Source organism: Pleurodeles waltl, chromosome 7 (assembly GCF_031143425.1).
Source record: "Pleurodeles waltl isolate 20211129_DDA chromosome 7, aPleWal1.hap1.20221129, whole genome shotgun sequence".
Classification (NCBI taxonomy): domain Eukaryota; kingdom Metazoa; phylum Chordata; class Amphibia; order Caudata; family Salamandridae; genus Pleurodeles; species Pleurodeles waltl.
In genome coordinates this window covers 527353922-527381895 of record NC_090446.1, presented here as the reverse complement: position 1 = coordinate 527381895, position 27974 = coordinate 527353922, and the positions used below count along the sequence as shown (strand labels likewise).

The 27974-nt window shown below is 48.1% G+C and overlaps 1 protein-coding gene across 1 annotated transcript in view; it reads left to right on the top strand.

Moving 5' to 3' along the window:
• Positions 1-291: 291 nt before the first annotated feature.
• LOC138304288 (zinc-binding protein A33-like) overlaps positions 292-27974 on the top strand; it is an 810175-nt gene continuing 782492 nt past the window's right edge. The window contains exon 1 of the mRNA XM_069244231.1: positions 292-870. Within this exon, the coding sequence (XP_069100332.1) occupies positions 436-870 (435 nt within the window). The 5' untranslated portion in view covers positions 292-435. The remainder of the gene's footprint in view (positions 871-27974) is intronic.

Sequence of the window (27974 nt, the reverse complement as noted above, 5' to 3'; positions counted from 1 at the left end):
ATAAGAAGTTCACTGCCTCCCCATCTCTCCCAGCACACTTTATCTCCTGACTTGTATTTGCTCTGACATTTTGGTCACCACCGATGCGTCTGTCCCAGGCCTCTGCACTCTCTGTCCCGTGAATTAATACAGTAATGACAATTCTTCGGGAAGGGCCAGGGCTCCTTTTGCAAAGCCCAGAACAGAAGAGGGAGCGGGATCTGTTCAGCCCTCACTCGCACCCTCCTCCTCTGCACTCCAGCACCCCCTCCTTCTCCCTGGGCTCTGCCAATAGGATGCGTGGGTCTTGCTGCCTACCCTCCACCTCCAGTACGGGGACGAGCACTCCCTCCACCCTGTCAACACTGCTCAGGGACTCAAGTCCTCTTCTTGTCCAGTGTCCCCTGACAGTCAGTGGGCACTAGGGGCATTCAGGGGTGTGTGGCAGCAGAGCCCATGGCATCGGTGGCGGCGCCGGGCTCCGTGCCCCGACAGAGCACCGACCTGTCCGAGGAGCTCACCTGCTCCATCTGCCTGGAGCTCTTCAGAGACCCTGTGATCCTGGGCTGCGGGCACAACTTCTGCCGCGCGTGCATTGACCGGGTCTGGGACCACCCTAGCGCTCTCATCTCCTGTCCCAAGTGCCGCGAGGTGTTCCCGGAGCGCCGCTGCACCGCCAACCGGGTGCTGAGACACCTGCTGGAGCGCAGCCTGGCGGGGGAGGCCCGGGGGAGCGAGGGCGGGACCAGTGACCGATGCCCCGAGCACAGCGAGACCCTGCGCCTGTTCTGCAGGGACGATGGACGCCTGGCCTGCCTGGTGTGCCGTGACGCTGCCCAGCACCATGGGCACCGCTTTATGCCCATCCAGGAGGCGGTGAGCGCCTACAAGGTAGGAGAGCTCAGTAGGTTTTTACCCTACCCCTTCCAAGGATATGTACCAGGGTAGCAGGGCACGCATACAAGTGTGCAGCAACAGGGGTAGCTCTGTAGGTAGGTGCACCTGCTGCTGAGATCTTCGAGATTCCTACATTTCACAGGTCCCAATCGGAATACAAATTCATGAAGTAAATGCGCGCACCTTCAGCAGAGATATATCTGTATGCAACACAGTGTGACTCTAGGTATGACATATTAAGGGCTTATCACACCTGCTGCATCTAAATGCATGTAACCTGCAGGTGTGTATCTCTAACATTTAGTTCAGAACCTCAATGCGTCCGTTGCAGGCATTTACTTGCATCCCATCAGTTTTGCACAGGACGTTTAGTACATGCTGTGCAGACACAAGTGCAACCAGCAGACCTATCTTAGATTCCAGATGGCGTAACTCGATGGGTTCATGCATCTGCTGCAGAGACTGGATGACAGCGTTCAAGTGCTCGGTTTTAGGTAAAAATGATCTTGTTGGCGAGACACCTTATAGTGCAAATACAGCCGCTGAAGCCCTGGTGCAAACTGCGGTCGCGGAAAATACTCACAGCGAATTGTCTCAATGTGCGAACTGTCTTAATGCTCTGGTCTGTGTAGATGGTAATTGTATTTCATTATAAATACATTTCATTATAAATGTAGTTGCAATTCACATATCATGAGCTCAGTCGGTCTGTGTGCCTGTTGATCTTGCTGTTAAATGTGCCTCCTGTGGTAGTCAACCACAAGAGCTAGATTCCAATCACATCAAGGTAGACAAGAAGGTTACTGCACTTGTTGCACAGATCTGTGTTCAGCTTGCAGGTTACTTGTCCCGAGGTCGGTAAGCAGGTGGGATAAGCTTCCCTGGTGTAGGCAGCAATTTAAATACCACGTAGCGCCGGACCCACCCAAAGAGACTGACATGTAGATCTGTGCTTGGGGGTATTGGGCATAATGGGGTAGAGGGTGGGTATCGGGGCCTTGTGTTTTGCAGTTCTATGCCGGTGACTGCTGTTACTGAAACATTCTCTAAGCAGGACATCAACGGCCGGAAGAACAATACACCAGCTAGGATGCAAGTAAGGAAGGAGCCCTTTAAAAGGCGGGGGCGGAGAGGAGCGGTGGGGAGTAAGAGGCAGCTGCGAGAAGGCGGGGGCTCTGGGGGAAATGAAGGGAGAGCTGATGGGAGGGATAAGGGACAGCAAGGATGGGTGATTAGGCGAGCAAGGGGTGGAGGCGGGAGAGCAGCAGGGAAGGAAGAGAGGAAAAAAGGAGAGGAGGTAGAGGGGGAGAGCAAAGGAAGGGGCTGAACAAGGGAGGGAGGGAAAGGAGTTACTCGAGGAGTGAAAATTCTATGGAAGTGCAAGAATAGTAAATGTGATATGAAAGTCAAATAGGATGGATTGTTGAAACCTTCCCTCCCCTCTGACGGCAAAAGGCCTGTCTGTCTCCTCTGTGACCATACTTCCGGGTTGGATGTCAGAATACTGTTAGGAAATATGACTTTATTTTGGTTAGGACGTCCATGCGTCCTCACCTTCAGGAGCCTGCGGCGGTACCTCGGAGGGCTAAGTTTCCTGCGTTGAACAAGATGGGCCTTTCACCACCCACCACTTCAAAACTTTCACTGAGGTGCCCAGTGTCAGATCGTCGAAGATCAGGACATAATTCAGCGACAACCGTTTATTTAGGACAGGATTGCAACAATAAAACATAACCTTAAATTTCAATTTAAAACCCCAACTTTAATAAAGCCCACCCTTTAATATTTCTTCACTCATCCTTTCACTCAAAACCCGCATTTTCGCTTCCATTCCCCTACACACTCCCCTTTTCCTTTCATGCCATACTTGGTTCGTGCGTACCTCACACTCAGATCCTTCACCTGCTTGTTTATTCCCCTGGGAGGGTGGCCAAGCCCACATCTGACTCTCCACCCTCCCATATCTACTGCTTCGCCCTTCATCACAAACCTGCCCTAACTGACGGTCAACACTCCTACCCCTTCCCTCATCACGTCCATCCTCTCTGCTCATCTCACACACTTTTATGCTTTTGCCGGGTGGGTGGCCAAAATCCTAACTGCGCGATGAGCGGAGTGGAAAGAGGCCGGTCCCTTCCCCCACACCCCTTTTATCTTCCTGCCCTAAAGCCCACCCCACCTACCTGCCGCCAGTCCTGTCCAGCGTCGTCACTTCCCTCTTCTGAACGTATCTGCGGAGAGACTAAAGCGAGTCTCTCTCTCCTCGGGCCCCTTCATCGGGACATAATTCAGCGACAACCGTTTAGTGTAAAAGGTCATTTATTTAGGACAGGATTGCAACAATAAAGCATAACCTTAAATTTCAATTTAAAACCCCAACTTTAATAAAGCCCACCCTTTAACATTTCCTCGCTCATCCTTTCACTCAAAACCCGCATTTTCGCTTCCACTCCCCTACACACTCCCCTTTTCCTTTCATGCCCTACTTGGTTCGTGCATACCCCACACTCAGATCCTTCACCTGCTTGTTTATTCCCCTGGAAAGGTGGCCAAGCCCGCTCTGACTCTCCACTCTCCCCCATCTACTGCCAACCAGCACAAACCCATTTGGCGTTTTGCTGCCCCACCAAACAGACAACTGCAATGTACTGCCTTACTCCTGCTCTCTGAGCCACATCTTTTTACCCCATGAGTCCCCAACCAACAACCTCAGATCCGTCAAGTAGTAAGCATTCCCTAGTGCCGACAAATGCACCCCATCCGCCCTGAAAAATGCCTCATCCTGTTACGTTATGTCCTCATGCTTTAACATTTTTATCCCATGTGCCCAACCGAAAGCCCTCATCGCTCGATTAAGCTTCCTGCGAGCCCGCTCCATGGCTCCATGCTTGACAGCCCCTCTCCACACTCGATGAGGTACAAACTCAGTTCATACCAAGCAGGTGCCATGCAACCTCTGCTTGAGGAGTTCCAAGTCTCTCTGCATGTGTTGCAGTAGTGTGAGTCCAGACAATTTCACCAGATCATTTTCGCCCAAATGAATAATTAACAAATCAGGACAACCCCAGTTTGGCAAGTTAGACGTTATGAAAGGAAGCAGATTTCCCCACCTCATGCCTCTTTTGCCTGACCAAAAAACTTCATGCTGGTTACTGGGAAGTCCCAAAGCCCGGCCATAAATGTGCTTTTCAGCAAACTTTGCTGCTCAATGGATAAATGAATGGCCGACTAGCCATGTGACCATCTTGTCATTCGATGGACCGGATACACCTCCTGTATAGAAAAAAGAGCTGTAATGAATGGTTTCAAAATGGATCCCTCCCGACCAACCACACTGATGTCCCTGACACCGAAACCGGTAATAAAAGTCAACCAAAACCTTCAAGGCCTCACATAATGCTCACAGCATCTCGACTTCCAACAACCTATAGCCCTGATCTTTGCCCAGTCCAAGCTCAAATGTTCTGCAGCAGGAACGGCTCCAATCCGGAACGAATGTGTGCCAAAATCCATAGCTTGGCGGGCTGTTTGCCCTAAAGCCATCCTCAAGACCTGTAAAAACTGAAAACTTGTAAGCTTGGCCCCGGACTTGTGTACAAACACTCCTGACTCTCTGGAAGAAACCCTCATGCCTTGGAAACTTAGCCACTCTAGCACTGGTCAAGCCAATATGTTGCACCTTTTCCCAACCATACCCGTTTCCCTCTCCCTAGCTGGTCAGTCTTGGATCGTCTGAGCCAAATTCCCAAATGATCACCATGCAAGCAAACCTTCCTGTCCTGCACTCCTACCTCTCTCCTTACCCCCAACAATTCTGACACACGAAAGGCACCAAAAAACATCCACACCATGCATAAACGGAAAAACGCCAACTCATAATCATCTGTGTAACACACTGGCAGAACATGCAACAACTCCAGCAGCAGGTCAAAACAAATGGACTCTCTAGCCGCCCTGCCTGAAACTGATCTGACCCTATTCCAGCCTTTTAGCATTTTCTCCAACAAATCATCTTTAGCTGGATCATACCCAAAGAACAACTTCCCATAAACGGAAACCCCTGCCAATTTACCACCAATGGTAGCAGGCAACAGACCTTTCTGTATCATGAACAGCGCAAAATGCAAGGCACGCGGTTCTAACTCCTTAACATTCTGCAACCAAAAATTTCCTGAAAACAGCTCAAAGGATTGAAAATCCAACTATGCCAGCCGGTAACTCCTTCGAGTGGATTCCACTAAGGACATCTCCACCAGCCCCGTGATCATCATGCCCCCCACTCCCAAATGTCTTGCCGGGACCGCAGTCTTGTTCCGCTCTGCTCCTGGTGCCAGGCTGCGAAAACGTTGCCACTGTGAACGAGACAGGGAATCTGCAATCTCGTTGTATACCCCCGGTATGTGAGCAGCTTTAAAGATCACATTCCAAGACAAACATCACAGCATGAACTGGCGCAACAAGCGCAAAACCCTAAGGTCCCTCGTCCTCTGTCTGTTGACTAACTCTACTACTGTCATGTTATCCACCCGAAAAACCACTGTCCTGTTAGCGAGCTCATGCCCCCGTACAGCCATTGCCACCAGGAAGGGAAAAAATTCCAAGAAGGCAATACTCCTCCCTTGCTGCATCCATTGTCTAGGCCATGCTTCCGCACACGACCAGCCATCCCAGAAGATCCCGAAACCCGTGGCTCCTGCTGCATCTGAAAATATTTGTACCTGCCACACTGTCTCGTCCTCACAGAAAAACATGTAGACACCATTAAAATGTGTCAAAAAGGTTTCCCACACCCTGACATCCTCTCTCAAACCTACCGACACTCATCTTCTATGATGTGGCAGTACCGCTCCAGACATAGCTAGACCTAGCCACCTACAGAAAGTCGTACCACCCCTGACTACCCTGCAAGCGAAATTGAGGTAACCTAGCAGCTTCTGTACTCTACGCAGCTCGATTTTGTGCGAGTCCCACACTGTACCCAAGAATTCAAGCATTTCTTTGACTTTCAGCGCTGGTAATCTGGCCATCAAAGCAATTGAATCTAACTCAATGCCCAAAAATGTGAGAACAGACTGTGGCCCTTCGGTCTTCTCGGGAGCCAAAGGCACCCCAACCTGTCAGGACAGTTCCTGAAAAGCAAACAGAGCCTTTCCGCAAGCCCCAGAAATGGCTGTCCCTACAAAAAGAAAATTGTCTAGATAATGGGTCACTGCACGATGCCCACTCCTTTTGACAAAAACCCATTGCAGAAAAGTACTAAATGCCACGAAAAGGGCGCAAGATATGGCGCAACCCATTGGGAGGACCCTGTCCACATAAATGGTCCCGTCAGATTGCATACCCAACAAGTCAAAATCCTCAGGGTGTATGGGCAGCAGCCTGAAGGCTGATTGGATGTCGCATTTTGCCAACTCCGCTCCCTTGCCACACCCTCTGACCAATTTTATGGCATCGTCCACAGATGCATAAACTACCCTGGTGTCCTCTGGTGCAATGAAATCATTGACAGATGCACCCTCCGGCCATGACAAGTGATGAATCAGGCGAAATTCGCCTGGCACCTTCTTTGGCACTACCCCTATAGGGGAGATCGTAAGATTCTTACTCAGCCACTCATAAAACGGCCCTGCAATTCTGCCAAAGGACACCTCTTTATCCAGTTTGCTCTTTACAACCTGCAGCATTTCCTTGGCAGACCGCAAATTGTATGCCCACCGCCTACTACGCAGACCTTAATAGCTAACCCGAAAACCCTCTTGAAAACCCTACGCTAGCTTACAAGCCGTGGCCTTATCTGAATATGTATGGAGCCAGGGCAGGAGAAACTCCAGCTTAATTGGCGTAGGAGCCCTTTGGCGCAGGAGCGCCCTGCATGACTCTACCTTTTGACGCTCTCCATTGCTCCGCTGGGGTGGAGAGGGAAAAAACATTGTGTAACTGGGTGCCGTCCCCTGCATTTGGAGCAGTCATGTTTAAACCTGAAGAGTTGTCTGGAAAATAAACCTTTATTAAAGTTCTAGCAGGCGCCTGTTGTGAGTATTGGGGTTTGTTGACCCTCACCCGCCCCTCCTTGGGCGGGACGGGCCTGAAACGGCTTATAAACCACTGGCAGGCCACTTGCGGTATAAGTAGACGCAGTGGACTGCGATGACGCTATCCACTGCATCCATAATTCCGAATCTACGTCCCCCCATGGCTTATCAGGATTGACACTCACCCTTGCCCTGAACTACTCATCATAGCTCAACCAGGCAAAGCCACTGAAGTGCATCTGTGCTTTCCTTATGATATCCATATATTTGAAAAGCGATATGGCCCTGTCTGGGAACTTCTCACAGTATAGGCTTGCAAAGATAAAAAATGGCGAAGTCCAATTGTTCATTGTAATTGGAACCCTTGGACTCCGCGCTAGCTCTCACTACTCCTCCTTAGAGCCCTCCTTGGCTTGTATGTCCCTATGTAAGAACTTAAAAATATCTACATATTCATGCTTCCATATCCTCGCCTTTGTTTTGTCCACTACGTGCGAAACCCAAAGGCATATCCCCTGCTTCGCTCCCAGTTGTGGTATTTGCCTCCTGATCCTTCCCACTTTCCTCACTTTGCGTGACCCTTTCCGCAGGTGTGTCATGGACTGAAAAATCATCCACACCTATAGACTTGCACGTAGGGGCTCCACTGAAACTCGAACCATCCCCCCAAACTACCCACCATTGTCCCTTACCTCTTCCTTGTGCCCCCAAAGGCCGCTGAATCTTCAGGGACCCTCGACCACGTGCCAGCCCCTGCCGCACTTCTCATGATTCGCCACCAGACACCCGATCCTGTAAAATAGAAACGGAAAGAGGGGTTGCGCCGCTCCTGCATCCTCTCCCCATCCCTTTCACGCTACTCACCTCCGCCTCCCGAATCTCCCCATCTTCCCATTCATCCATATCTTCATCATAATCGAGCTCCAAAACATCCTCATCACCCATCTCCAACCTGTTGTCAACACCACCACTCATCAGCATATAATTTGACGAAGCTTCCTCTTGACCCTCATGGCGCACACCATCTCTGCGCTGACCCGATCCTGCGATGTAGAGAAGGCCGCCGAACACCCCTCTAGTGCTTCAGACCAACGTGCAGAGGTCGTGTTGCATCCCGTTGGCATCACCTTCTTTCTGCCAGTCTCAGACACTGGCATTGTCTGTCCGCGCCCATCGTGGCCGTGTGCGCCACCGGCACTCATCGCGCCGCCTAAACCTCCAGCCACACCAGCCTCCTGACCCCTCGCTACCTCCACTTGTGGTACCCAAACCCAACTACCTCGACCTGGCACCTGCGGTGGGGCCCCATGTTCCCTGCACCCTCTGCTGGCCTCTTCAATTGCCTTCCTCCTGCCACCGAACCCTCCCGGTCTATGCATAACTGGGCCCACCTTTCTTCAGTTTCCGCCACTATGCAACGCTGTTCCATTATTCTAGACTCAAAATCCCATGCCTCATTCATGTAAAACCTGCCCTGCCTGGGTCCCCCTAGCTCAAACCCCACTGGTGCCGCCTCTGCCCCCCCCCCCCAGCCTTCCTTGTCTGCCTAGTGCCTGCCTTGGCCTTGCCTGGGCCACCCCCGGCTTGGAGCTCTTACCCTTTTTTTTTAATGGTGGCACGGTGGTCCCCTCCATGGCTGCACCATCCTTTGGAAGGGGCAGGTCCATGGGGACCATATCTACACTGGGCCCTGGTAGCTCTTGGGCCCCTTACTCAACCAGAGTTTTCCCTTCCAGAATCAACTGCTCCTGTGGGCCCTCAGGAGCACCTTCATGTTGCCTCCCCCCTCAATGGGCTCTTCCTCAGCTAGAATGGCCTTCCCCTCCTCCATTTGGCTTGTGGGGGTGGACCCGCCTCGTGCCCGCCCCACTGACGCTTTTTTGGGCTTCTTAGCCCTTTCTGATGATGTACATGCGGACACAACTACCCGGCCCGACGTGCTGCCAGTCGGCCGCACCATGCCGACCCAGGCCTGGATCGAAAAATCCCAGGCCTGAGAAGATCGGCTTTGCCTAAAACGTGAAGCGCGGCCTTTACTGCCTCAGCGTCGTCGCTGGTTGCCATGGCGCTGACGCAGGCTGCCAACAAATTGAATCTGCACCGGTCGGCAAGGACGCAAATTTGTGCCCGACCATCAACTTTAAATTGCACTTGCCTCGTGTGAGTGAAAACTTTGAAATATTCCCTCGGGCCCAGCCAATTCCTAACCGCGCGAAGAGCGGCACGGAAAGAGGCCGGCCCCTTCCCCACGCCCCTTTTCTCTTCCCTCCCTAAAGCCCACCCCCACCTACCTGCCACCAATCTCATCCCGCATCGCCACTTCCCTCTCCCGAACGTACCCGCGGAGAGACTAGAGCGAGTCTCTCTCTCCCCGGGCCCCTTCATTCGTTATGTTTCAAACCAATGTCGACTTCTCAGACTAATGGCACCCTCTCACTGTACCCACTTGTAATGACTCTGAGAGGCACTCCACCCCTTTAAGAAGGCTAGACTACTCAACAGTGGCAGCTCCTCGTGATACTCACTAGTGCAAGATCCGGACTCAGCCCCTGGTGCATGTTCCTCACACAACGCACTAATACTCACACTGGCCACCAATGCCAGCCTTCTCATTACCCCTTAATGCAACCTTTTGATATTGACTTCATTTTAATATGCTCACCTTGGTCACCAGTGCAAGCTTCTCGTGGCTTCCACAAGCACATGTTCCTCACACTGCAACCCAGTGGCAGTGTCCCTTCCGCCCACCATTGTCTGCCCTCTCCATGCCCACTAATGCTAACCCTTCACACTACCCATGTTGCCTCTAGTGTAGGCTTCTCATGAAGTACACCAGAGAAAATGTTTCACACTGACTCTACTCATGGATGTCACATTTTAACATTGCCCAATGGTGTCTGCTTCTCACATTGCCCACTAAAGTATAATTTTTAAAGAGAATGCAAGTGTGAGATTCAACCACCCACCATAGCAAGTTCCTTACTTTGCTGGCGAGTGCCAACCCTTGATGTTGTTCAACGAAAGAGAGAAAGAGGAAAACCACCTAAGCACATCCTCCTTATGAACAGGACTTCCACTGCAGGTGCTTATACTGCCCTGTGCCAGTCATGGAGGCCCCTGAAGATAAATGGAAAGTTCCCCTCACACACGTATTACTGTGGCATGCTTCATCATCGGTCACCTGACCACCTCAGGGTAGGTAAATGCCGCACTGGCAGACTCAACTGATGTGGGAGTTCTGAATAAATTGTTCATGGATTGAAGCAGGGGACCAGATGAGAACTAATTATATCTCAGGGTATACACTCAGAATATCCGTTACTAAGGGGGGTACCCTATATATGACTATAAGGTATCTGCTCATTTGAATGCTAATGAGCTTCAATGATTCATCTATCTACTAATTCCTGCCAACATGTTTTAACTTGTGTATCAACAGTCTTCATCAGGGCTTCCTGACTCCGTGCCTGTGTGCAACATTCATTCCATGCACATTGATGAGGCATAAAGCTCTCATAGCTGTCTATGTGGTTTTGCATATTTAGAGTTGTTTTATGGCCAATTTGTCAAGAACAGGGGCACCTTCCCAGTAGTCCCACATTAATCAAGGTGTAAGTGCTTCTCCATTACCTACAGCTCCACACCTGCCATCGCCAAGTCTACTGATAGTAATTACAACTTCTTAAAATGCCTGTTGGTGCCAGTTTAGTGCATTGTTCAACAGTGCCAGTTTTCATACTGCCCACTAGTGCAAGGTACTCATACAGCCCACTAGTGTCAAATCCCCACTCTTCCTACCAATGCCAGCTCTGCACTTTGCCTACCAGTTCCTGTTTTTTATTGAAGCAACTAGTCTGAGTTCCTCATGCTCCACACCAGTGCCAGCTTGTCAAACTGCTCATCAGTGTCATCTTCTCCTATCGCCACTTTTGACTTCTTTTTTGTGAAGCCTACCAGACAGCGCAGCTCTGTGGCTGTGAAAGACATATTGTGGACTTAGCAAAAACAAACGGGGGCTTGGAGTCCGCCAATTGCTTACTATTGGTTGACTTTCCTGTTACTCTTATTTGCCTGCTTCTTATTTGTGTCCGGGCAGCTTGTCAAACTTGTGTTTGTCCCGCTCGTGGGGCATAACCCTTTTGCCATCCCTTTTGTTTGGCTGGTTCTGTACTCCCTCTATTTGCTTTTCAAGTTACTTTTTTTTGGGTTAAGCACTCCATGAGAGTGCATGTATTTTCCAGCTGTCACCCTTGTGTACCCCTAACGCCCTGCACTCTATGTTTTTCTTTATAATCCATGTACTTTTCTCCAGCCTCCTCCTTGTAGCGCTTGCCCTTGTGTACTTCCTCCATTGCTTTCTCACTGGTGTGCTCCTCCCCTACATGCTCCACGTTGCTCTCTTGCTGATTGCTTCTTCTCCCCACTGTGCCTTTCATATTCCTTCATCTCACACGTGCTCTCCTCTCTCATCTGATGCTTTTCCTCTAATCCCCATCTTCTGTGTTGCTTCCCTCCTCCCGCTGTCCCCTCTTTCATCGTTTGCTTCTTCTCCCCACCCGCCCTTCATGTTACCTCGACCACCCAGTATTGCTTTCTCCCACCAGCCCCTCCATATTGCTTCCCCTCATCAATGACCCCTGTATCTTGCCCCCGCCCTACCCACAGTACCTATTTTTTTTATTATTTACTGGTCCAACTTGGTAAAAAAAAAGTGTTTCCATCATTTTATAGGCACAAGTGTGTGTTCTTACACAATGACTTGACTGCTGCATCATAGCATCTTTTTTGTTTGATTTCTTTAGCCATGCTGCACACGATCAGGAATGCTGTACACAACATTCCCTTGGCGTAGCCAATAGGTCCCAAAGGTGAGACCTATTGGGTTTACTAATGCTTGTTTATTTTTTTACTACTAACCCTGTGAATGTCTCACATATATTACTAGTTTCAGTTTCTCACAAGGTCAGCCACTTCAAGCCTGCCACACCACTAACCGATTGATGGTTAAACAAAATGACTTGCAGGTGCCAGCTTCTCTTTCTACCCACTAGTGCCTGACTTATATAGCACATCAGTGTCAGCATCTCAGTCTGCCTATCAGAGCAAGCTTCTCACACTGCTAATAAGTGCCAGCTTCTCGCTGTGGTCGCTAGCGCTTTCTTGTAATTTTTCTTACCCTGGCAGTTTCTTACCAATTTCCTTCGTTTCACCCTCTTTACACCACCCAACCCTGTAAGTATATTATACTGCCCACCAGTGTCAGCTTCTGAAATAACAGCCATTACAGGATTGTCACAATGTTCCACCACACTAGCTCCTCACACTGCCCACCAGCACCAGGGCAAGTATTTGACACTATACAGCAATTCCAACTTCTGTAACTACCCACTTGTGCACCTACTCACACGTACCACAAGCAGGGCACAAGCCCTAAAAAAAGAAGTGGGGGGACTAACCAAATAAGGCAATATGCAAGTCACATCACAGCACGTGACATCATGCATGACATTACAGGAAGTGACATCATGACCTCACAGGAAGTGTCATCATAAGGAGTGACATCAGATCTTCAGCCCTCACACATATCTTTAGCAGGTCTATCATGAGCCTTTTATGAGATGTAAGAAATGAAACCTGATTACTACTTAAGCATGTTACTTTAGTTCCCTGTCTGAAGGTATTAACAGCTCAAATGAGGATGACGTTTGGTGTCTCACTAACTACGGTAGATAAACCACTAAGTGCTACAAGATAGGCACACACACTGCCCCCAAAAGGTTGTTGTAGCAGGCTGGCCTGGTTTATAGTGGGTACCTATGGTACTTACACCTTATACCAGGTCCAGTTATTCCTTATTAGTGAAATGCAGGCAGTGTCTAGAAGCGAGGCTCTCTAGAGGTGGCTGTAGTGGAGCAGCCAAGGCTTATCTAGGAGACATGCAAAGCTCATGCAATACCATTGTAGTCACACAGTACTCACAAACATGAAAGAAAATACTCAGTCTTACAAAAATAAAAGTACTTTATTTTGATTTTGGTGACACAAATGCCAAAAAGACCATAAAGACTGTACTCTCTTAGGAGGTAAGTAATTCACAAATAATATGCATTAGTATGCAGAAATAGGCCTAAAACAGTTAGAAAACAGTGCATATAGTGAAAATTACAATACTTAGAAATGGGCCTGGGGAAACACAAACCATATGCTAAGAAAGTAGAATGCGAATGTTCGTTTCCCACCTAGGCAAGTGTAATGTGTAGAGGGGTGCTGGGAGTATTAGAAAACACCAAAGGTAAGTATTAGAAGCCACCCCATAGCCCAGGAAAGCAGGAGTAGACCACAGTAACTTTCCTAGAACACACAAGAATACGAAAAAGATAATGCAAAAACCAGAAGAGACTGCAAGACTTCAACAGTGGATTCCTGGACCTGAAGACCTGTGGAAGAAGGGGACAAAGTCCAAGAAGCACAGAAGATTCCAGGGAGAACAGGAGCCCCTGCTAACCCAGATGAAGGAGCAAAAAAGAAACCACCTGTGAGGAACAACAGTCAGTACTGCACCCAAGAAGATGGATTGCAGATTCCTGGTTGGTGCAGATGATGTCCCATGCCGGATGGAAGATTGCACTCTGGTTTGCGTCGCTGGATTTTACCAACAATCCTTGGCACATGCAAAGCTCATGGCTAGCAGAAGATGGCCCTGCCCAGGACCAGGAGGGATCTGGTTGACTCTACCCAGGAGAAGTCAGAGGAGTCTATCAGCAACTCAAAGAGCCCTCAGAAGACCAGGCAGCTCACACAGGAGTCCCATAGCATGGGGACAAAGAAGGTGCATCAGGAGGCCACGCTGCACTACAACAAAGGATCCCACGCGGCCGGACTACCACTCAGGAGGTTGTGCATCACAGGATGGAGTGTTGGAGGCCGGAGTTGCAAGTTGCACGAAGAACTTCATGGAAGGATGCCAACAAGCCTGGGCAACTGCAAAACATGCGGTGAATGGGGGTGCTGCAAGCCCGTACCTCCACCAAAGTTGGACAGAACAGTTGGGACCACTTCAGTCCACCACCTGTGATGCTACATCCATGCAACTCGTCATGAGAGGGGACCCACGCCGCTGGTCGCTGATGCAGAATGCTGCCTGCTGAAGCAGGGGAGTGACTCCTTCACTCCAAGGGAGATTCCTTCATTTTTCTGGTGAAAGCTGAAGACAGGCTGTCTTCTGAGGATGCATGACCTGGAAACAGTTGCAGTGGCTGGAAGGAGGTGAAGATACAATGTTGCAAAAGTCGTCTTTGCTTCTTTGTTGCAGTTTGTAGAGTTCCTGGAGGGTCCAGATGCAGTCTCTTCAGGGAGAAGGCAAATTGAAGAATGTAGATGATTCCTGCTGGAGTCTTGCAATCCAAATCTGAATTAAACCACCCATGAGAGAGATCCTAAATAGCCCTGAAAGGGGGATTGGTCAGCTCCACAGGTAAGCCCCTACCAGGGGAGGGCTCTGACGTCACTTGCTGACACTGGCCACTCAGATGCTCTGAGAGTTGCCTGCCAACTTGGAATCCAAAATGGAAAAACCCAGGGACCCTCTGGAGGAGTTCTGAGCACCACCCCTGGGGTGGTGATGGATAGGGGAGTGGTCACTCACCTTTCCTTTGTCCAGTTTCGCATCAGAGAACGAGCTGGTTGTCCCTGAAATGGTGTAGACTGGATTATGCAAAGAGGGCACCAAATGTGCCCTTCAAAGCATTTCCAGTGGCTTGGGGAGGCTACTCCTCCCAATCCTGTAACACCTATTTCCAAAGGGAGAGGGTGTGATACCCCTCTCCCAAAGGAAATCCTTTGTTCTGCCTTCCTGGGCTTGAGCTGCTCAAGCAACAGGAGGGCAGAAATCTGTCTGAGAGATGGCAGCAGCTGGGGCTGCCTGGAAATCCTCAGAAGGCTGTAATGGCAATACTTGGGGTCCTCTAAGGAGCCTTCAGAGTGCATGGAATCATACAACTAATGCTTGCAAAGCCTTGGGGTATGATTCCAACATGTTTGATACCAAACATGCCTATGTTTGGAGTTACCATTATGCAGCTAGACATAGGTAGTGACCTATATCGAGTACACATGTAAAATGGCATCCCTGCACTCATGAAGTCAGGGAAAATGGTCCTGGAGGTTATGTGGGCACCTCTGCTAGTGCAGGGGTGCCCTCACACACGGGTACTCTGCACCCTGTCCTCATGGATGGAGGGCCTGAAATAGTGGTGACTTATAAGTGACCTGGTGCAGTGTAAATACCAGTAAAAGGGTGCATGCAGATTTACACACAGGCTTCAATGGCAGTCCTGTAGAAGCCTTTGCATGGGCTCCCTATGGATGGCGAAAGATATGCTGCAGCCTATAGGGATCCCCTCGAACCCCAATGCCCTGGCTACCTAGGTACCATATACTAGAAACTTATAAGGGGACACCAGTATGCCAATTTTGGGTGAAATACTGAGTTAACAGTATGCAATAACACAATTTAGAGGAGAGAGAGCATAATCACTGGAGTCCTGGTTAGCAGGATCCCAGTGAACACAGTCAAGCCCTCTGACATCAGACAGAAAATGGGGGTAACCATGGCAAAAAGAGGGTACTTTCCTATAGTGGTCACCCACATTTAGCAGAAGATATCTCTCATGTTCTTATTCTTGGCATGGCTATATCTATACCAACCTCACACTTATCAGTCCAACCAAAGGATAGCTCTCCCTGGAATCAGTCCCACAATACCCACAAGCAAATCATCCATCACTTTTTCGCATATTTCAGTGTGGTTTGACTAGTGGCATTATCAGCATGGGGGGAGCCCTCGGTATTTCTAAGTTCATGTTTTCAAACTATTACTTTTAAGAACTGGAGTGGTGTAATCTGAAGAACTAAGGAAAACAGCTTCCACATTACATGGCAAATATTTTCATGGCTCTGTTCATGGAGGGCTCCTCGAGCAAAGCCAGTTCCTTTCCTCAGCTATGCCTGTTAATATACAGGGAGTGCAGAATTATTAGGCAAATTAGTATTTTGACCACATCATCCTCTTTATGCATGTTGTCTGACTCCAAGCTGTATAGGCTCGAAAGCCTACTACCAATTAAGCATATTAGGTGATGTGCATCTCTGTAATGAGAAGGGGTGTGGTCTAATGACATCAACACCCTATATCAGGTGTGCATAATTATTAGGCAACTTCCTTTCCTTTGGCAAAATGGGTCAAAAGAAGGACTTGACAGGCTCAGAAAAGTAAAAAATAGTGAGATATCTTGCAGAGGGATGCAGCACTCTTAAAATTGCAAAGCTTCTGAAGCGTGATCATCGAACAATCAAGCGTTTCATTCAAAATAGTCAACAGGGTCGCAAGAAGCATGTGGAAAAACCAAGGCGCAAAATAACTGCCCATGAACTGAGAAAAGTCAAGCGTGCAGCTGCCACGATGCCACTTGCCACCAGTTTGGCCATATTTCAGAGCTGCAACATCACTGGAGTGCCCAAAAGCACAAGGTGTGCAATACTCAGAGACATGGCCAAGGTAAGAAAGGCTGAAAGACGACCACCACTGAACAAGACACACAAGCTGAAACGTCAAGACTGGGCCAAGAAATATCTCAAGACTGATTTTTCTAAGGTTTTATGGACTGATGAAATGAGAGTGAGTCTTGATGGGCCAGATGGATGGGCCCGTGGCTGGATTGGTAAAGGGCAGAGAGCTCCAGTCCGACTCAGACGCCAGCAAGGTGGAGGTGGAGTACTGGTTTGGGCTGGTATCATCAAAGATGAGCTTGTGGGGCCTTTTCGGGTTGAGGATGGAGTCAAGCTCAACTCCCAGTCCTACTGCCAGTTCCTGGAAGACACCTTCTTCAAGCAGTGGTACAGGAAGAAGTCTGCATCCTTCAAGAAAAACATGATTTTCATGCAGGACAATGCTCCATCACACGCGTCCAAGTACTCCACAGCGTGGCTGGCAAGAAAGGGTATAAAAGAAGGAAATCTAATGACATGGCCTCCTTGTTCACCTGATCTGAACCCCATTGAGAACCTGTGGTCCATCATCAAATGTGAGATTTACAAGGAGGGAAAACAGTACACCTCTCTGAACAGTGTCTGGGAGGCTGTGGTTGCTGCTGCACGCAATGTTGATGGTGAACAGATCAAAACACTGACAGAATCCATGGATGGCAGGCTTTTGAGTGTCCTTGCAAAGAAAGGTGGCTATATTGGTCACGGATTTGTTTTTGTTTTGTTTTTGAATGTCAGAAATGTATATTTGTGAATGTTGAGATGTTATATTGGTTTCACTGGTAATAATAAATAATTGAAATGGGTATATATTTTTTTTTGTTAAGTTGCCTAATAATTATGCACTGTAATAGTCACCTGCACACACAGATATCCCCCTAACATAGCTAAAACTAAAAACAAACTAAAAACTACTTCCAAAAATATTCAGCTTTGATATTAATGAGTTTTTTGGGTTCATTGAGAACATGGTTGTTGTTCAATAATAAAATTAATCCTCAAAAATACAACTTGCCTAATAATTCTGCACTCCCTGTAGTGGCTTGAACACATGCTAATGTTTCTGCTCTGTGTTTTTGTTTTTCACGTAAAACTTTCATCGCCTCAGCAGTCTTTTTTACGTTAATTTGCTGTATTTCACAGTTTTTATGAGTTAAGAGTGATTCATGTCCTTGTGTTAAAAAATGTTTTGTACAGCATGATAACATCTTGCTGTTTGAACTTCCAGCTTGGGGGCTTGTTTATAGTTTAGAGCAGAAGGACATTTTCACATGTTTGAGTTTCCATTTCTAATAAATTATTCTTTAAATTATTCTTTATTTTGCCCACAGTAAATTAGTGAGGTAGAGAAATAACTGATGGCCCTTTAACAAAAATTGTTTGTGCCCTGCATCGGAACACACCAGCTCAAATTAAGCACTGTGAACATAATACTTGTGCCTTCTTTAGATCCAGCTTTTACTCTACACAGAAGGCTGATTTCTTTTTCCTTGATAGCGAAGCCATAAGATTTATGTTTTTAGCTTACGAGACCCACAATTGCCTTGTTAGCATACACGAAAAGTATGTTTTTTCTAGGTTAGCTGTCACTTTACACCACAGGCTAATAACTGCTGCATATACTTTTACGAGTACTAAATACTAAAGCAGGCTAATTTGAAATTGCAAAGAAGCACATTTTCCGTTGTTTGTGTTGCACTTTCGTATTTTTTTTATGACTTTCCAAACTGTCTCTTTTGGTCATACTAAATGCAGCGCTGTAAGCAAAAGATGAAGCTTGGAATCATTATAAGGCAGTGCAGAGGGTTAACGTGGCTGCTGCAAAGAATGTGTTGTAGGGAGATCACAGACTGCATTCAATCTTTAATTGTTAAAATAATTCTGGTGATGTTATTTTTGGACAGAGAACGTACTTTTCTCTAGTGGAAGCTTGGACTAATTATAAGGTAGCGCAGAAGGTTAATGAGCCTCCTGCGAAGAACATGAACTACGCAGATCAGAACTAGCAACTAATGTAACAAGCTCACATGAAAGGCGATATTTACGGGCTGCTGGCAGGACAAATGGGTATTGTTTTTGTTAATGCTTTTTTCCCCATCGCAGGTGTTTCTGAAAGCGATTGAAACTAGTGGCCGGCTAAGCCCCTTCGCTCCTGATAGGCAGGGAGGATTTTGATCTGTGCGCCGTTTCTAAGCAGTACCATAGTACCCCCATAGTGAAAAACAAAAACATGAGCTGCTCACAATGAAGTATTCCAAAACAGAGGCTGATTGGCCTGTGCCCTTAAAACCGAGACTGTTGTGAGAAGAAGAAAGGGCATAAAAGAGAAATAAGCACAACACACACAAAAGACATGATCAGTAAACAACTAATAAAAAATGAAAGTAATACAGTTTTGTAGGAAAGTACCATCTTGCCTGGCATGTTACCCCCATTTTTCACTGTATATATGTTGTTTTAGTTGTATGTGTCGCTGGGACCCTGGTAACCCAGGGCCCCAGTGCTCATAAGTGTGCCTGAATGTGTTACCTGTGTAGTGACTAACTGTCTCACTGAGGCTCTGCTAATCAGAACCTCAGTGGTTATGCTCTCTCATTTCTTTCCAAATTGTCACTAACAGGCTAGTGACCATTTTTACCAATTTACATTGGCTTACTAGAACACCCTTATAATTCCCTAGTATATGGTACTGAGGTACCCAGGGTATTGGGGTTCCAGGAGATCCCTATGGGCTGCAGCATTTCTTTTGCCACCCATAGGGAGCTCTGACAATTCTTACACAGGCCTGCCACTGCAGCCTGAGTGAAATAACGTCCACGTTATTTCACAGCCATTTTACACTGCACTTAAGTAACTTATAAGTCACCTATATGTCTAACCTTTACCTGGTAAAGGTTAGGTGCAAAGTTACTTAGTGTGAGGGCACCCTGGCACTAGCCAAGGGGCCCCCACATTGTTCAGAGCCAACTCCCTGAACTTTGTGAGTGCGGGGACACCATTACACGCGTGCACTACATATAGGTCACTACCTATATGTAGCTTCACAATGGTAACTCCGAATATGGCCATGTAACATGTCTATGATCATGGAATTGCCCCCTCTATGCCATCCTGGCATAGTTGGCACAATCCCATGATCCCAGTGGTCTGTAGCACAGACCCTGGTACTGCCAAACTGCCCTTCCTGGGGTTTCACTGCAGCTGCTGCTGCTGCCAACCCCTCAGACAGGCATCTGCCCTCCTGGGGTCCAGCCAGACCTGGCCCAGGATGGCAGAACAAAGGACTTCCTCTGAGAGAGGGTGTTACACCCTCTCCCTTTGGAAAATGGTGTGAAGGCAGGGGAGGAGTAGCCTCCCCCAGCCTCTGGAAATGCTTTCTTGGGCACAAATGTGCCCAATTCTGCATAAGCCAGTCTACACCGGTTCAGGGGACCCCTTAGCCCTGCTCTGGCGCGAAACTGGACAAAGGAAAGGGGAGTGACCACTCCCCTGACCTGCACCTCCCCTGGGAGGTGTCCAGAGCTCCTCCAGTGTGCTCCAGACCTCTGCCATCTTGGAAACAGAGGTGCTGCTGGCACACTGGACTGCTCTGAGTGGCCAGTGCCACCAGGTGACGTCAGAGACTCCTTCTGATAGGCTCCTTCAGGTGTTAGTAGCCTATCCTCTCTCCTAGGTAGCCAAACCCTCTTTTCTGGCTATTTAGGGTCTCTGTCTCTGGGGAAACTTTAGATAACGAATGCAAGAGCTCATCCGAGTTCCTCTGCATCTCTCTCTTCACCTTCTGCCAAGGAATCGACTGCTGACCGCGCTGGAAGCCTGCAAATCTGCAACATAGTAGCAAAGACGACTACTGCAACTCTGTAACGCTGATCCTGCCGCCTTCTCGACTGTTTTCCTGCTTGTGCATGCTGTGGGGGTAGTCTGCCTCCTCTCTGCACCAGAAGCTCCGAAGAAATCTCCCGTGGGTCGAAGGAATCTTCCCCCTGCAACCGCAGGCACCAAAAAGCTGCATTACCGGTCCCTTGGGTCTCCTCTCAGCACGACGAGCGAGGTCCCTCGAATCCAGCGACTCTGTCCAAGTGACCCCCACAGTCCAGTGACTCTTCAGTCCAAGTTTGGTGAAGGTAAGTCCTTGCCTCACCTCGCTGGGCTGCATTGCTGGGAACCGCGACTTTTGCAGCTACTCCGGCCCCTGTGCACTTCCGGCGGAAATCCTTTGTGCACAGCCAAGCCTGGGTCCACGGCACTCTAACCTGCATTGCACGACTTTCTAAGTTGGTCTCCGGCGACGTGGGACTCCTTTGTGCAACTTCGGGTGAGCACCGTTTCACGCATCCTTGTAGTGCCTGTTTCTGGCACTTCTCCGGGTGCTACCTGCTGCTGAGAGGGCTCCTTGTCTTGCTCGATGTCCCCTCTCTCTCCTGGTCCAATTTGCGACCTCCTGGTCCCTCCAGGGCCACAGCAGCATCCAAAAACGCTAACCGCACGATTTGCAGCTAGCAAGGCTTGTTGGCGTTCTTTCGGCGGGAAAACACTTCTGCACGACTCTCCACGGCGAGAGGGATCCGTCCACCAAAGGGGAAGTCTCTAGTCCTTTTTGTTCCTGCAGAAACCTTAGCTTCTTCTGTTCAGTAGAAGCTTCTTTGCATCCACAGCTGGCATTTCCTGGGCATATGCCCATCTCCGACTTGCTTGTGACTTTTGGACTTGGTCCCCTTGTTCCACAGGTACCCTAGATTGGAAATCCACAGTTGTTGCATTGTTGGTTTGTGTCTTTCCTGCATTATTCCTCTAACACAACTTCTTTGTCCTTAGGGGAACTTTAGTGCACTTTGCACTCACTTTTCAGGGTCTTGGGGAGGGTTATTTTTCTAACTCTCACTATTTTCTAATAGTCCCAGCGACCCTCTACAAGGTCACATAGGTTTGGGGTCCATTCGTGGTTCGCATTCCACTTTTGGAGTATATGGTTTGTGTTGCCCCTATCCCTATGTTTCCCCATTGCATCCTATTGTAACCTATTGTAACTATACATTGTTTGCACTGTTTTCTAAGACTATACTGTATATTTTTGCTATTGTGTATATATATCTTGTGTATATTTCCTATCCTCTCACTGAGGGTACACTCTAAGATACTTTGGCATATTGTCATAAAAATAAAGTACCTTTATTTTTAGTATAACTGTGTATTGTGTTTTCTTATGATATTGTGCATATGACACTAAGTGGTACTGTAGTAGCTTCACACGTCTCCTAGTTCAGCCTAAGCTGCTCTGCTAAGCTACCATTATCTATCAGCCTAAGCTGCTAGACACCCTATACACTAATAAGGGATAACTGGGCCTGGTGCAAGGTGCAAGTACCCCTTGGTACTCACTACAAGCCAGTCCAGCCTCCTACAAGTTTCACATAAACCAGCCGACGGCCACCATGAGGATCAGTGTGAAGAGACACAAAAGGAAGAAGAAGTTTTCTCGCATCATCAAACATACTGGCAAAAGTGGAATTAGCCATGTAACAGGGGCGATGGCCAAGGCAGTAACAAAACCACCCGAAGGAGGGACAAACCAATGAAAAGAAAGGATTTATGAAAGGCAAGCCCATGAATGAGTGATAGTGATGGGCGTGCAGTGGGCGTGGTTAAAAGCCCAGATATGTACCAACATGTCGGAAAAGCAGCGCTTGCTCGCTGCTACGCTCAACCTGAAAATAATTGACCCATTTAGTGACCAGTGGCCGACACCAGGAAGAGGGTTGAAAAATCCTCAGGTGTGCTGCACCGGAGGATATTTTTTTTAAATCCCCCTCCCCGAGAGACACAGAAGATCTTATGTGTATTCCTTCAACCCCCCCACCCACCCCATTGTGAGGTCAGCGCGCCGCGGCCGCTTCCTGCTCCGATGGGGAAAACTGCCCCATACTACCTTCCCGACGTTCGGGAAGGCCTTGTTTGAAAGGGAAGACTCTCCCCTTTCAAACAAGGCCTTCCTGAAAAGGTTTCCCGGCCCTTGCTGCGATTGATGGCCAAGAAGCCCCACTAGACACCAGGGATTTCACTTGGGGGGGGGGTGAGCCCCCTCAGCTAACGGGCCGCACCACACTCCTGGGGGCAATTTTTTTAAAATTCAAGGTAGTATCCACTAGAGGGGCGCAATCGCTCCAGATCGCACCCCCCCAAGGAGCTAAATGAAAAAATGTAATTGACGGGGGTTGCCCAAAGGGCAGGGTGACCCCCTGTTGGGGCAATAATTTTTTTAGTAGTAGTATGGTTTCCTTGGGGGCCATTATGTATATATAGATAGACAGATATATATATATATATATGTAGATAGATATAGATCTATATATATATATATATATATATATATATATATATATATATAAAAATCACTTTTGTCAATGCATGTGTGGTTTCCCTGGGGGCTGCTATCGGCCCTCAGGAAAACCAGACCCACATATAAAAGTGATCTATATATATATATAGATATATATATATATATAGATATGTATATATATTTATATATTTTTGCCACCAGTTGTCTTGCAGTTGCACATAGCTTCAAAGCAATGCACATACTTCAACTGACGCGTTTCAACTGTAGCTTTTAGGCAGCAATAAAAAAGTCAAGTAAGTCTTGTGATTATGTTTCTGCTACAAAAGGATCAGACTTTTGTCTAGTGGCAGTTTTGGTACCATAACGAAGCGCAGAAGGTTTATATGCCTACTGCAAAGAGCAAATGTGTATTTTATGTAAAAAGCTGAGTACATTGGTAAAGTCAGCCATTACCTGCGCTATAATACAAATGAAATGTATGTGGGGGGAGGCGGCTATGGAGAGATGAAGGGCACTTTTGCTGGGTGGTAGTGAGGGAATCCGAGGAGGAGGACATGGGAGTGGGGCACCAATAATGATTGTTGGACTGGGCGCTAGAGGTGCTAAAGACTGTGACGATTGGTATGTGACAAGGTGTTTTTTGAGTGTCTTGAAAGAACGTGTTGATTAAGGGAAGAAGCGCAGGTAAGGTGACCTCTATTGTTGCACATAGCACACACATGCCAGCATTTTTGTGACTATCTACGTAGGCTAGTGTTTTAGAGCAACAGTTTAGCCAGTAGCAGAGATGGCATCTCGTTGGATGATTGCTGCTCACACCCTCACTCGGGTTATAGAGGACAGCTCTGACATGGGATCAGAGACTGAAACAGCAGATCCTGAGACAGCATCTGAGGGCTAGGACAATGGCGCAGACTCTGGGAGTGATTTTTCAGTCAGAGGAGTCCCATTCGATAACTCCTCTTCCAGTCCTGCTGTCCCTTCGCAAGCACAGTCTATGCAACGGGACAATAGTGGGTTAGCCCAACCCAGAGAGCAGGTGAACGCGGCAGCAAGCACAGAGAGAGAGTGCTCTCTTGGGAGCTCCCCAATTTAGTTCAGCCCCAAATTCCACTCCCCAAATCATATTGTGGAGACATCAAAATTATATATCACAAAACAAACTGGTTTTGTAAGGCAGGCACCTGTGTTTTTGGTCCTAGGCTCGGCGACCATATAGGAAAATATACTAAACCCCGACATTTCTGGAAACTAGACATCCAGGGGAGTCCACAGAGGTGTGACTTGTGTGGATTCCCCAAAGTTTCTTACCCAGAATACCCTGCAAAGTTGAAATGTTGAATAAAAACTCTATTTTTTCTTGCATTTCTGTCACACAAACTACAGTAATATGTTGGGATCCACAAAATTCCTACCACCCAGTGATTCCTCACCTGTCCTGATAAAAACACTACCCCACTTGAATGTCTGTACCTAGTGCCTGCGTCAGGAATGGATCACCCCAGGGTCAACAGTTGCCTCATGTAGGGACGGACCAACATTGACCGTTATGTGATCTATTCCTGTTGCGGGCACTAGGCCTACCCACACAAGTGAGGTTCCATTTTTATCAGGAGACTTTGGGGAATGCTGGGTGGAAGGAAATGTATGGCTCCTCTCAGATTCCAGAACTTTCTATCACCAAAATGTAAGGAAAAAGTGTTTTTTTTGCCAAATATTGAGGTTTGCAAAGGATTCTGGGTAACATACCTGGTGAGAGCCCCAAAGGTCACCCCATCTTGGATTCCCCTAGGTGTCCAGTTTTCCACAAATGCACAGGTTTGGTAGGTTTCCCTTGGTACCAGCTGAGCTAGAGGCCAAACTCCACAGCTAGGCACTTTGCAAAAAACAGGTTTGCGTTCTTTGGGAAAATGTGATGTGTCTACGTTGTGTTTTGGGACATTTCCTGTTGCAGGTGCTAGGCCTACCCACACAAGTGAGGTACCATGTTTATCGGGAGACTTGGGGGAACGCTGGGTGGAAGGAAATTTGTGGCTCCCCTCAGATTCCAGAACTTTCTGTCACGAAATGTGAGGAAAAAGTATTTTTTTGGGCCAAATTTTGAGGTTTGCAAAGGATTCTGGATAACAGACCTGGTGAGAGCCCCACAAGTTAACCCATCTTGGATTCCCCTAGGTGTCTAGTTTTCAAAAATGCACAGGGTTGGTAGGTTTCTCTAACTGCCGGCAGAGCTAGAGGCCAAAAGCTAGGCACTTTGCAAAAAACAGCTCTGTTTTCTATGGGAAAATGGGATGTGTCCACATTGTGTTTTGGGGCATTTCCTGTCACGGGCGCTAGGCCTACCCACACAAGTGAGGTACCATTTTTATTAGAAGACTTGGGGGAGTGCAGGGTGGAAGAACATTTGTGGCTCCTCTCAGATTACAGAATTTTCTGTCACCGAAATGTGAGGAAAAAGTGTTTTTTTGGACAGATTTTGAGGTTTGCAAAGGATTCTGTGTAACAGAACCTGGTGAGAGTCCCACAAGTTACCCCATCTTGGATTCCCCTAGGTGTCTAGGTTTCAGAAATGCATAGGCTTGGTAGGTTTCCCTAAGTGCCGGCAAAGCTAGAGGCTAAAATCCACAGCTAGGCACTTTGCAAAAAACAGCTCTGTTTTCTTTGGAAAAATGTGATTTGTCCACATTGTGTTTTGGGGCATTTACTGTCGTGGGCACTAGGGCCACCCACACAAGTGGGGTACAGTTCTTATCAGGAGACTTGGGCGAACGCTGGGTGGAAAGAAATGTGTGGCTCCTCTCAGATTCCAGAACTTTCTGTCACCGAAATGTGAGGAAAAAGTGTTTTTTGGCCAAATATTGAGGTTTGCAAAGGATTTTGGGTAACAGAGCCTGGTGAGAGCCGCACATGTCACCCCATCGTGGATTTCCCTCGGTGTCTAGTTTTAAAAAATGCATAGGTTTGGTAGGTTTCCTTAGGTGCCGGCTGAGCTACAGGCCAAAATCTACAGCTAGGCACTGTGCAAAAAACACGTCAGATTTCAATGTAAAAATGTGATGTGTCCATGTTGCGTTTCCTGTTGCGAGCATTAGGCCTACCCACGCAAGTAAGGTACCATATTTATCGGGAGGCTTGGGAGAATACGGAATAGCAAAACAAGTGTGTTGGACCTGGCTTTTTGACAGGGTCATCCCCAAACTTTTTTGCCTCCTTCCTCCTATTTTTTCTGACCTGTTGTTGTTGGCTTTTGACCTCTGGGCACATTACCACTGCTAACCAGTGCTAAAGTGCATATGCTCTCTGTGTAAATGGTACTATTGATTGTTTATCCATGATTGGCTATTTAATTTACTTATAAGTCCCTAGTAGAGTGCACTATATGTGCCTAGGGCCTGTAGATTAAATGCTGCTAGTGGGCCTGCAGCACTGGTTGTGCCACCCACTTCAGTAGCCCCTTAACCCTGTCTCAGGCCTGCCATTGCAAGGCCTGTGTGTGCAGTTTCACTGCCACTTCGACTTGGCATTTAAAAGTACTTGCCAAGCCTAGAACTCCCCTTTTTCTACATATAAGTCATCCCTAATGTGTGCCCTAGGTAACCCCTAGAGCAGGGTGATGTGTAGGTAAAAGGCAGGACATGTACCTGTGTAGTTATATGTCCTGGTAGTGCAAAACTCCTAAATTCGTTTTTACACTACTGTGAGGCCTGCTCCCTTCATAGGCTAACATTAGGGCTGCTCTCATACATTGTTGAAGTGGCAGCTGCTGATCTGAAAGGAGCAGGGAGGTCATATTTAGTATGGCCAGAATGGTAATATAAAATCCTGCTGACTGGTGAAGTCGAATTTAATATTACTATTCTAGAAATGCCACTTTTAGAAAGTGAGCATTTCTTTGCACTAAAACCTTGTTGTGCCCTTCAATCCACGTCTGGCTAGGTTTAGTTGACAGCTCCTTGTGCATTCACTCAGACACACCCCAAACACAGGGTACTCAGCCTCACTTGCATACATCTGCATTTTGAATGGGTCTTCCTGGGCTGGGAGGGTGGAGGGCCTGCCCTCACACAAAGGACTGCCACACCCTCTACTGGGACTCTGGCAGACAGGATTGAACTGAAAGGAGGCTTAGTGCATTTCTTAGACACTCTTTGAAGTCACCCCCACTTCAAAGGCACAACTTAGTATAAAACAGGGCCTCTGCCCTACCTCATCAGACACTTGCTGGAGAAGAAACCTGAACCAGAAACTACATCCTGCCAAGAAGAACTGCCTGGCTGCTCAAAGGACTCACCTCTCTGGACTGCTGCCTTGCTGTTGGCCTGCTGCCTTGCTGAACTCTTGTCTGGCTGTAAAAGTGCTCTCCAAGGGCTTGGATAGAGCTTGCCTCCTGTTCCCTGAAGTCTCAGGACCAAAAAGACTTCTCTCTTCCACTTGGACGCTCCGTGCGTCGAAATTTTTCAACGCACAGCTTGTTCCGCGACAAGAAAAACGCTGCACACCGACGCTGATCGACGCGACGCCTTTAGGACGACCGAAACTTTGACGCACGGCCTCGCAAGGACAACGCCGCCCGACTTCCAGGGAGAAATCGACGCGACGCCTGCCGTGAGATCGAAACTTTGACGCACAGCCTCGCAAGGACAACGCCGCCCGACTTCCCGGGAGAAATCGACGCGACGCCTGCCGTGAGATCGAAACTTTGACGCACGGCCTTGCAAGGACAACGCCGCCCGACTTCCCAGGAGAAATCGACGCGACACCTGCCGTGAGATCAAAACTTTGACGCACGGCCTTGCAAGGACAACACCGCCCGACTTCCCAGGAGAAATCGACGCAACGCCAGTCGTGAGATCGAAACTTCGACGCGCAGCCGGAAAACAAGCAGGAAAATCCACGCACAGACCCGGGACATCTGGTACTCCCCGCGAACCACAGAAAGAGACGGTCTGCGCACCGGAAAACGACGCACGACTCCCCGCGTGGAAAATAACGACGCAAGTCTGTGTGTGCTGAGGAGAAATCGACGCACACACCAGTTTTCCACGTATCTCTTCTCCTGTGGCCCTCTGGGGAGATTTTCCACCAGAAACCAGGTACTTTGTGTTTGAAAGAGACTTTGTTTACCTTCTAAAGACTTAAGACACTTTATATCACTTTTCAGTGATATCTTTACAAATTCATATTGC